This window comes from Primulina huaijiensis, chromosome 2, assembly GCF_012295235.1.
Source record: "Primulina huaijiensis isolate GDHJ02 chromosome 2, ASM1229523v2, whole genome shotgun sequence".
Taxonomy (NCBI): domain Eukaryota; kingdom Viridiplantae; phylum Streptophyta; class Magnoliopsida; order Lamiales; family Gesneriaceae; genus Primulina; species Primulina huaijiensis.
In genome coordinates, this window is record NC_133307.1 from 24962364 (window position 1) to 24973583 (window position 11220).

At 29.7% G+C, this 11220-nt stretch overlaps 1 protein-coding gene across 1 annotated transcript; it reads left to right on the forward strand.

Annotated features, from left to right (window-relative positions):
- Window positions 1–6009: 6009 nt before the first annotated feature.
- Window positions 6010–9580, forward strand: LOC140970890 (protein DETOXIFICATION 14-like). The gene is made up of 7 exons (XM_073432848.1): window positions 6010–6369; window positions 7251–7795; window positions 7899–7985; window positions 8072–8128; window positions 8212–8450; window positions 8838–9043; window positions 9143–9580. Exons 1-7 carry the CDS (start codon window positions 6118–6120, stop codon window positions 9224–9226), a joined length of 1470 nt encoding a protein of 489 aa, XP_073288949.1. The 5' UTR covers window positions 6010–6117; the 3' UTR covers window positions 9227–9580.
- Window positions 9581–11220: the final 1640 nt, after the last annotated feature.

Consider the following 11220-nt stretch of genomic DNA (forward strand, 5'->3'; position numbering starts at 1 on the left):
TCCTGCTAAAATTTGGCTTTTGTTTAACTTGGTTTGGTTACAAATTGATGATATGTCTAACTGCATATAATGTAGCAGTATCGGATGACCATAAGCTACATTTATACAGTCCATGGTATAAAACGTTGGATAAACGAATATATGTTTTGATCGAATAAAATATTAGATATACGAATAATGAATTCATATATTTTGAACGAAGAAAATCATTGGAGACTCACCAATATAAAGTAAAATGAATTTTGCCTTCCAATTAAATGTTAAGTGGTAAAAAACTCAAAAAAAGAAAAAAGAAAAAAAAAAAGAACAGAATACAGATCAGTGTAGCAGCTAAAAACCCATTATGACTTCAAAAATATTATCAAAATCCCCTCTTTTTTGTTCGAATTATTTAATCGAAAATTGCAATTTTATTGCAGATCATGCATCTAGAATTTTTGTTCCACTGTAAAAGGTTAAACTATGTTCCAAAAGTCGCAGTCAAAAGACACGACCACGTTTGCATATTATTGAACCCCGATTAGTTTTGACTAAACACACCAAGAAAATGGACAAAAGAGCAGCATAATATTGGTACAAATTATAAATCTCTCTATCTGGTGATAAATTAGTTTTCTTGAAATCGTGGACTTCCAATTGCTTCGCTTAGCTAAAACTCAAAAAAGCTCATTTAATCTGTATGAAATTCTTGTAGATATCTTCAATGGAATCATAGTCCAATAAATTATTACTTTATAATTAGTATAAATTCGTCGACGCAATCGAATGAATCCGAAATCCACTGTTTCAAATACCTCAGCCACGGTCAAAGAAGAAAATTATATAAGGGGTTTGACCTGCGATCGACCCAGTCCAGTCCAGTCCAGAAAGACGCTAATTGATCAATGTTTTGGCCCAAAAATACAAGGCAATGTAACATTCCAAAGCGTCCACAAGAGAAGGCCAATATCTATATAGGACTGGACCGTTATTTTCAACCATCCAATAGGTCGATCTAGGATTGTGGATTGTGATACTAGTGAAGGAAGCTCGGATTTATCCAAGCCACTCATGAATGACAGTAACATTTTCGGGTATAAGCGTAAACGAACCAAATCGAATTGAATATGACAAAAATTTGAAGGATTGAATTTGTTATATTCGAGTTTGAGCTCGATTCGAAGTTCGAAAATTTTAAAACTTTTGTTTCGAATTAAATTTCGAGCTCGGCTCCACGAATCCAAACATGTTCGCGAACTATTTGAATTTTTGCTCGAAAATAAGTACTCTAAAGGTTCGAAATTTATTTATTCAATATATAATTATATTTTATTAATAAAATACTAAAGCTCGTGAGAGGCTCGCGAATTATAGAACAAAATAACTTGACATCTCGGCTCGAAAAAAGTTCGAAAATATTTGAATTCGATAAGTTCGAATACGAGTCAAATATTTTTTGAACCGACTCAAAAAGCTCGCGAATTAGCTCTATTAGTTTACACCCTTATTTTTGGGGTAACGAGATGCTACACCTAGGAAATTCCCAAAATCTATTCAATGGTTAATATTTTTTATTAATATATGTGGGGTTATTTTTCTTTGGATTTCACATTTATTGATAAATATATTAGAAAATATAATTAAATTTATATTTCAAAGACATATAATTTGAGAAGTCGTTATTAAATTTACTGATAGTTATTTTAGATTAATTATATTCATTTAGAATCGATAGTCATTTTCTAAACATTCAATTCACTTGATTGGAAATTTTGTCGCCTTCTTCCAAGCAATATGTAATGACAGTATAATGCTCATATACTATATTGTTATTATTTGGCTTTTGTATTTTAGTCTATGAAGTGTTCAAGACAACTTCCCAAATTTATATGCCAATCTCTCTTTGATTTTTTCACTTGCTGATGTGATATGGTACGTAAATATTTGAAGAAGTCTTGACTTGTCGTTGTTCTCTAGAAAGTGTTTATCTTGTTGTATGTAGCCAACCTCTTATTAAAAATATGCCAGAAATAAATTATATAAAAAGAGTTTCAGTATAAAGATTTTTATTAATGCGTAAATCGATTGTAAAGATGAAAATATTTTTTAGTCTAATGTTGCGACACGTTTCGATCTTATATTATTTGATAATTTTTAGAGTTCATTTTTTTGTCAGAGAGATTTAATTATCATATCATCATGTCAGATTTCAGACAAAATATTAACATTTAGATGATTAGTCTAAAATTAACATGACATTATTAAAAGAACGTCAATGTCAAACACAACAAATGTGTTGGGAAAAATTTGTGCTAAAAATAAAAAAAAATTCCATTATCTTTGTCTCTTTCGTTACGACTTTTTGGTCCCCTTATGTTATTGGTTTTATGATTTCGCCGCTTGGAACTATTAAGGCCATCTCCAAAGATACCATTTTGGTGCAGTTTACATTCCTCCAATGGGGGCTGCGCTGTTTTTTCCCCTGCGCCAGGTTTTTTTTTTATTTAATTTTTTTATTTGTATTTATTATAAATATTTATATAAAAAATTATTTAAATTACAGTGTAATATTTATTTTATTATTTTAATAATTAGATATTTAATCATAAAAATTAAAAAATAATAAGTGTTGTTTTTTAAAATATTTACTTATTTATGTTAATTATTAATATTTAAAAACTTATTTGATTTAATGATTTATAATTAATATAATTTAATACAAATACAAAAAAATTAATATAACAATACATTAAATAAAATATGATAATTAATACACATTTATTAATAATAAAACATTAATAATAATTAAAAATATATTAAATAAAATATAATAATTAATATATGTAAAATAAAAAGAATATTCTCGAAATATTCTTTTTGGTGTAAGATTTGAAGTAAATGAGTTGGAGATGGATGTTGTATTTGGTGTAGAAATCGCACTATTTTAGTGTAAAATTTACACCAAAATAGATTTTGTGGTTGGAGATGACCTAATAATACCACTCGCGGGGAAAAAATTCGTGATATGGTAAATAAATATATAATCATAAATTGAAGGGGGTAAAGCTATAAATTGAACCAAATCGAATCAAATTATAAAACCAAACCAAGTCGTACAGTTTCAATCGATTTTCAAGTAATTACGGTTTGAATTAACTTTTAAATCAATGAAATCGAAAAACTACTTTTAACTCAATGAAATCGTAAAAATTATTGGTTCAAGTTTTTTCATAAAAATAAACCAAACAAAAACCGATTACATTAATATATAAAAAAAATCATTTGATTTTTTTAATAATTTAATGTGATTTTTCTTGAAAATAAAAAAACTGTATTGGATTTTTATTTTATATTATATCATTAATTAGCTTTGTAATAGCTAATTACATTAATAATTTATTTATTGCAGATCAGCACAACTACAATCCTGAAATTTTAGGTTTTTTCGTAAGATTCAAAATTTTGTGACATGCACAATTATTTAATATATGATTTTTTATTTATAATCATTTTAGTCCACGAATAACTAAAACGTTAATTCAAATTCCAAAAATCATCAATTGATATTTTTCTAAAATATAATATCTAATATACTAATCATTATGAAACACAAATCTTAAAAGTGGTCACTTTAATTAGACCAAGCGAACCAAACCGAAATTTATGGTCTGATTTGGTTTGATTGTAAAAAATTTAATGATTTGATTCGAAATTTTGTAAAATCTATATAAATTGATTCGAATTTTTATCTAAAATCGAATCAAAACCTATTAGAACTCGCCTAGGTGGTGTTCATGACTCGTGCGTCTACTTGGAGGGGATAAAGGAACAAATTTATAATTGGAGAATTCAGTGGATGTCCACAATTTGTGAACGAAAGTAGTCCATTATTTTTTATTTTTGAAGAACAAACAACTCCTTAATTTAATATTCCGATGATTCGACAGCGGCAATCAGAGTCGTATTGGGAGAGTGAGTTATCCTTTCGGTCAAATATAAATGGACATATTTGTATTCATATTTGTACGGTTGCTATTATCACAGCATAATATGGACAAAATTCTTAATAACTCATTAAGTTGGGGAAAGTAATAAAATCGTTGTCGCGTTTTCTATTCTAAATTTGAGAGACGTGATATGTTTGTTTCAGATCGACAAAACCCATTAATTAATCAAAATAATAATAATAAATAAAACTTTGGTAAAATTAATTGAGATAATTAGATTTTTTTATCATGAAATTTTGTATTTTTAACAATTTTGGTCATGTTCACGAGGATTCTATACTTTAATTCATGTAATTTGTATTTTTTTTATTTTTGATCATGTTAACAATATATTTGTATTTTTCTTCATGTAACTTGTATGTTTTTTTGAATTTATTATCTTGTTTACCGTTAAAATGTATTTTTAGTTCTGTAACTGTTTTTTTATGGACATGGAAGTTGATATGAATTTTTTAAAGGAAATTTGGATGTGTCGTGATTTTTTAGAATATTATCGGAAAAAAACAAGGACTCCAGTTAAAAAATGATCAAAAACGAAAAACAAACATGCAAGTTACGAGGTTATAATTGCAAATCAAATCATTAACATGATTAAAAAAATATAAAAATATATATGCAAGTTACATGACTACAAATACAAATTCACTCTTAAAATGATAATAATTGAAAAAAAACATGCAAGTAAGAAAAAAAAAAGCTAATTTATTGTCAAAAATAGAAAAATTTCAAATTACTTGATCAAATATGTAAATTTTCTAAATTAATTTGGCGAATTTTATAAAATACAGTAAATGATTTTTAAATTTATCCCGAATTATATATATGTGTTGTAATCAATTGTTTTCATATCTGGATCGATGATCGAACTGATATACCTTAAAATAATTGTTCAACTAGACAATCATATCAGAATAATGTTATATTATATAAAACGATAATACAATATAGTAAATAATATGTTTTAAATTACAATAATCTTAAATTTGTAAATAAAAAATAATAAAATATATTTACCAAAATTTAAAATATAAACAACAACATATATATAATCAAAATATCAAATGTAATTATATATATTTTAAGAAAAAGATTACAAATAAAATAAACTATAACACAACTAAAATGATATTTTTAAAATTTTTAATACAAGAAACAATTAATTTTGTTTAAATAATTCTTACAAAAAAATTCTAAAAAAATAGTGAACTAGTTCGACCCATTTTGACCATTAAAACGAGTTTTAAATTTGATTAAGATCAGATCAGTGATTGATTATAAATCAAACCGATTGGTTCGGTTGCTTTTGAAAACATTGATTGTAATGTAATGATACTTGCAAAAAGTCTATTCAACGGGTGCTTGCCTTTTTTCTGGTCTGTTTCCGAGTGTTCAATTTGTTATTTTCTTTTCCCTATTTTTCCCAGCTTCTTGTATATTTATTTAGACTAAATTGGTTAAATCTGTTATATGCCCCTTCTAATTTTTTTTTTAAAAATAATTAAAGCTTAAAATTTATATCGAGTTATTTTTTTTAAAAAATGTGTTGAGTTTCTCCAAAATTATTAATTATCGAATCCTTCAACTTTAAATCTCATCAGCTCCATGAAATGTATTTGCATAAAACCCTCCAGGCAAAAACTTGTGTGAGACTGTCTCACGGGTCTTATTTTGTGAGACGGATATCTTATTTAGGTCATACATGAAAAAATATTAATTTTTATGTTAAAAGTATTATTTTTATTGTGAATATTGATAAGGTTGATCTGTCTCACCTGAACCCTCCAACTCCATTGTATTAAAAACGACAGTCCTCAAGTTTTGACTCAACATCAGTCAACCAATAATGGTGTTCTACAAGCACATTCCTCCTCATTCCACAAGTAATCGATTTGAATATAATAAATTAAATATTTATCACAAAAAAAGAAATATAATATTATATATTTGTAGTAATCAAAACAAAATTGATTTATATAAAAAATGATAAAAATTTGTCAACTCATTCTTGTGTGATTAAAAAGAAGAGCTATACGATGTCTATATAAAAGTACGATCAATCGGCATTTTGTCATCTGGAAATTCCCCGAGGCACTTCCTCTGCACCCAAGAATAACTTGAGAAATTATTGGCAATGGCAGAAGAGGAAGAGCCTCTGCTCGTATCTGAAAACGGGGATCGAAAAGCTTACTTTACGGCAAGGGAGAAGTTCGATAGAGAACTGAAAAAGATGTGTTGGATAGCATTTCCAATGGTGGTAGTGTCTGTATCACAGTACATGTTGCGGGCTGTGTCGATGATGATGCTGGGGCATCTCGGCGAGCTTGCTCTTTCCAGCGCCTCCATTGCTACCTCTCTCACTAACGTTACTGGATTCAGTGTCATTGTAAGCTCTGTTTCTTGTGTTCTTTTTTATTTTTCAGATTCTTGGTTATTGTATAAAAAGGAGGTTGTGACTCGTGGGTTGTTCTCCATTCAAATCAATATGCTCTGAAGTTTGATACTGTTTGATTAGTTTGAGAAGAACACAAAGAACATGCTTTTTGCTTTTCAAGATTTCGTACATGTGTTATCTAACTCTTCAGGTTGGTTCTTTACTGATGAAGCAACAATATTATGCTTTCCGGTTGTTGTCTGGGTTTGATACTTTGATTCCAGATGTCCAAAGCGCGGGTTTTAGACAAAAATTCGAGGGCTAACCTCATTTGGCTGTCAAATATCACTTATTCATCAATTGCTTTTGTCTGTTACCTTTAGTGAGAGGTTCTGAGTTGATGTGATGTTCTTGTGACTTATTTAACCACCACGAGTAAATGAGATTGAGTTGCCACGAAAAAATCTGAATACATAGTTTATAATTAACTAAACTATTATGAATTCTAATAGAGATGGGATCAAGATTTCGATGCATAATTCGAATGCGAAAAATTGGGGTGGGGGTGAGTTTATTTCTAAATACAGGGTCCATGGTACAATCAGCAATGAAAACCTAACAAAAGGACGTCGTTTGTATTTGATTAATCGAAACTATAATTAAATCAATCTTACATCTTAAGATTTTAAAACAAACAATGAAAAGTTTTCATTGTTTGTTTTAAAATCTTAAGATGTAAGATTGATTTAATTATAGTTTCGATTAATCAAATACAAACGACGTCCTTTTGTTAGGTTTTCATTGCTGATTGTACCGCTATGTATAAATCGTGTGAGTGATAAATCAAGCAATTACACATATATCATAACATTTAATTATTTATCTCGTAACAGCATGGAATGGCTTGCGCATTGGAGACACTCTGTGGACAAGCTTATGGTGCAGAGAACTATAAAAAAGTTGGAACTTATTGTTATGGAGCGATAATATGGCTCTGCTTGGCATGTTTACCCATTTGTGTTTTATGGGTTTATACCGACAAGCTTTTGATATTACTTGGCCAAGACCCTGAAATGTCTCTAGAAGCTGGCAACTTTTCGATTTGGCTCATCCCTTCACTATTCCCCTATGCTATTCTCCAGTCTTTGGTTCGCTTCCTGCAGATTCAGAGTGTAATTTTTCCTATGGTCTTTGGTTCGCTCGCAACACTATGTATTCATTTGCCTCTTTCTTGGGCTGTTATCTTCAAGCTAAAGTATGGAAATGCCGGGGCCGCACTTTGTATTGGTATATCGTATTGGTTGAATGTGATCTTTCTTGGACTTTATATATATTATTCTTCAGCCTGTGAAAAAACTCGACCTTCTTTCTCGAAGGATGTGTTTCAAACAATTGGCGAGTTCTTTCAATTTGCCATCCCGTCTTCTGTTATGGTTTGGTAATTTACCGATTAGCTTTCAACTTGCACTTTCATTATTTGCATCTATAGTTAACTGGTATTTGTGGTATGAATCTTATCCACAGTAAATTAATGTTTGTAGCTTGGAGTGGTGGACATTTGAGATAGTAATATTACTAGGTGGACTTTTGTCGAATCCAAAGCTAGAGACATCCGTGTTATCCATATGGTAACTCTTACTATTTATGAGTTTATATGGTGAATTTTTAAATTTTTGTGTAAATCTAACTTAGTGATGACTTGTCTTTGCATCAGCTTGACAATTACTTCTTTGCACTATCTTGTACAATATTCTTTTGGTGCTGCTGCAAGGTCTTGGCTTAATCTTTTTGTACTCAACTACTTAATTTATAGTTTTGAGCTAAATGTAATGCGTGACCATTATTTTCTTGTAGCACTCGGGTTTCTAACGAACTTGGAGCTGGGGAATCAGAGACAGCTCAACTAGCCGTCTCTGCTGTTCTGGTTCTGTCAATAGTAGAATTCGTTGTTGCGAGCATCACCCTTTTCCTTTGTCGTTATATCTTGGGCTATTTGTTTAGTAATGAGAAGGATGTTGTCAATTATGTTAAAGATATGACCCCTTTTCTTTGTGTCTCCATTGTGATGGACAGCATACAAGCAGTCCTTTCAGGTGATTTTCTGAACTTAACATCCGGCCTGTCAATTGTTATCTTCTGCTTCACTTGGTGCTATATTCCCGATTAGAATATTTGGATGTTTTCTACACGTCTAACTACATTACACTTTCTGATAAAGCATTTATTTGTAGAACATTTAAAAACTGTACCACATACCAAGTGTTCTACAAGATTCGAAATGTGATTCAATGGTTCCCTTATATGAGAGTTTGGCCTATGTCCTCTCTTATATACTGTGTAACTGTCTAGATGTTCATTATGTCTGTCATGGTACTTATATGTTAAATGATAAACGACCGGATATTGTTGCAGAGCATTAAACACCAAGTTTAGCGGAAGGTTTGAAATCAATGGCTGTTGTTCGTTTTGTTTCGTTGCAGGAGTAGCTAGAGGCAGCGGATGGCAACACCTAGGAGCCTATGTTAATCTCGGGGCCTATTATCTTGTTGGAATTCCTGTTTCACTATTACTAGGATTCGTTTACCACTTTAGAGGAAAGGGATTATGGAGCGGATTGTTAGCAGGATCAACTGTACAAGCCTCTCTGCTGGTCTTGATTACATTCCGCAGTGATTGGAAGAAACAGGTATGCCAGTAAAGTTGTTAGAAACACTGGTTATTGCTCTGTCTCGTAAGGTTCAGTATCCAATAATCTGAAACATTGCGGACTTTGTTGATATTGTAGGCAATGACAGCAAGACAGAGGATATTCGAGGGGAAGATACCGGCTCGTGATGGTGGTAGAACAGTCTATGCAGAGGAAAGATAATCGAACGCAGAGTCATCGGCTTGATCTTTGCTTGATTTGAAAGATTATGGATTCTTGGATACGCGCATAAGAGCCAGATGCAAGCTCATACTCTCGTTGGGACAACCCGGGATCGTTGATCTAACTCTTGAACTCAGTTCAGTTCATAACCAAGTATGATTTTGATCATTCAAGAGGACGAGGAATATAGTAAGGGAAACGTTTCTATGTATAATAAAAGGCCTCAAATTTTTGGTGTACCAATTTGGGAACCGAAGTTATATAGCTCTAAATAAGTTGAAAGTTATTTTCAATTGATGGATAGAATTATTTATGAAACCTAGTGAGTTAATTATGAACGGTTTCAAGTGTAAATTTGTTTTAAATCTCTCCACCCAAATTTAAATTTGTACTCAATATTTTTCAAAAAAATTATACGTTTGCTATTTCTTATCCAAAAAAAAAAAAATTTTACACTCTTTTAACCCAAATATTTTTTTGGGATAAAAATCGATGGAAAATATTAAAATTATAATATTAATATATAATATTTGAGTATCAACTATTTTAGATCTGATATATATTACAATTATTGATATTAATGAAATATTTATATTTTCAGATAAAAATAGCAACAAAACATTAAAAATATGATAATAATAAATATGGTTTTTGAGTATTAATTATTTTAGATTGGATATTAATATATTATTAATTTTTTAATATTATATTTAAGTTAATACTCAAATATTATATATCAATATTCATATTTTAAATGTTTTGTTCTCAATTTCAATGTTAAAAACATATGACCTATAGATAGTACAGAAATATTTTTTGTGGATGCACACATTTTTTTCCGGCAAGAACTCAATTGCAAGATTTAATTGAATAGCCCTTTTCAAGAAAAATCATGTTCTAAAACCAATAATTTGAATTTGGGGACAGTATATCAAGTATACACATAATTTGTTGCAAAAATTTTAAAAGGTTTAGGTTCCATGCACAATCAAGACCCATACTTCCGATGGATGTTTCGATTCGCCAATACAAACTCCGCTTAAAAATGAATATTTTATCGTTTCCTGCTGCCACTGACTTAATACAGCGTTTGTTTGTTTGTTTGTATGTTGTTTTTTTGCTTTTGAAACCATTATCAATAAATAATCGGCAGTAATTGACGAAATATAGCTAATATATAATTATATTCATATATTACATAAAAAATGTATTAATAATATTATCGACCTAAATTTTCAAGAGTTTCCAGACAACTTACGACCAACCCTAAAAAGAAAATGGAAATAGAACACATATACATGCCATGTCCGAAGATATACAACCCTGTTATATATATATATATATACTAAAAAAATGCACGTGCGTTGCACGTGAGCAACTAAATTGCTGGAAATATAAGTACGAAATTTTGATAATATTTAAATGAATTAAAATATGGCTAATAGAATTTATTAATTGCAACAAATCAAACCACAAAATCAAAAATCATGACCATAGACGGTATATGAATCGGAGAAGTTATCTAATCCACATAACATACTTTTCAATATACTTCTTGGTTGATTTTGATAACTCTACAACTCTTTGTCGTAGTTTGTTATAATATACATATAACCATTTTGATATACTCAGCAAGTATATGATCGTCTTAAACATCTATTATGTTATTTAAAATCTTCATCTGGGGTCTGACATGCTCATAGTTTACTTCCCTATCAGGACGTTTTTTCGGTTTTCTACATTGTTTTTATCCAGCAATCTTATTTTCCAAATATTTATTTTATTGTTGAATGATTTTTCAGTTTTTGACAATCATCAACTATAACTCATAAGAATAAATGTTGTTTTTAGTCGTGATTGGTTTTACTTGTAACTGAAAGTATGTATAACCTATATATTCTTCAACAACATAACCAATGAATGGTGCTGTAATTTCTTCAAACATCGGGATATTTGAAATATCATTTTTATATATTTAGTATAAATATTATCAA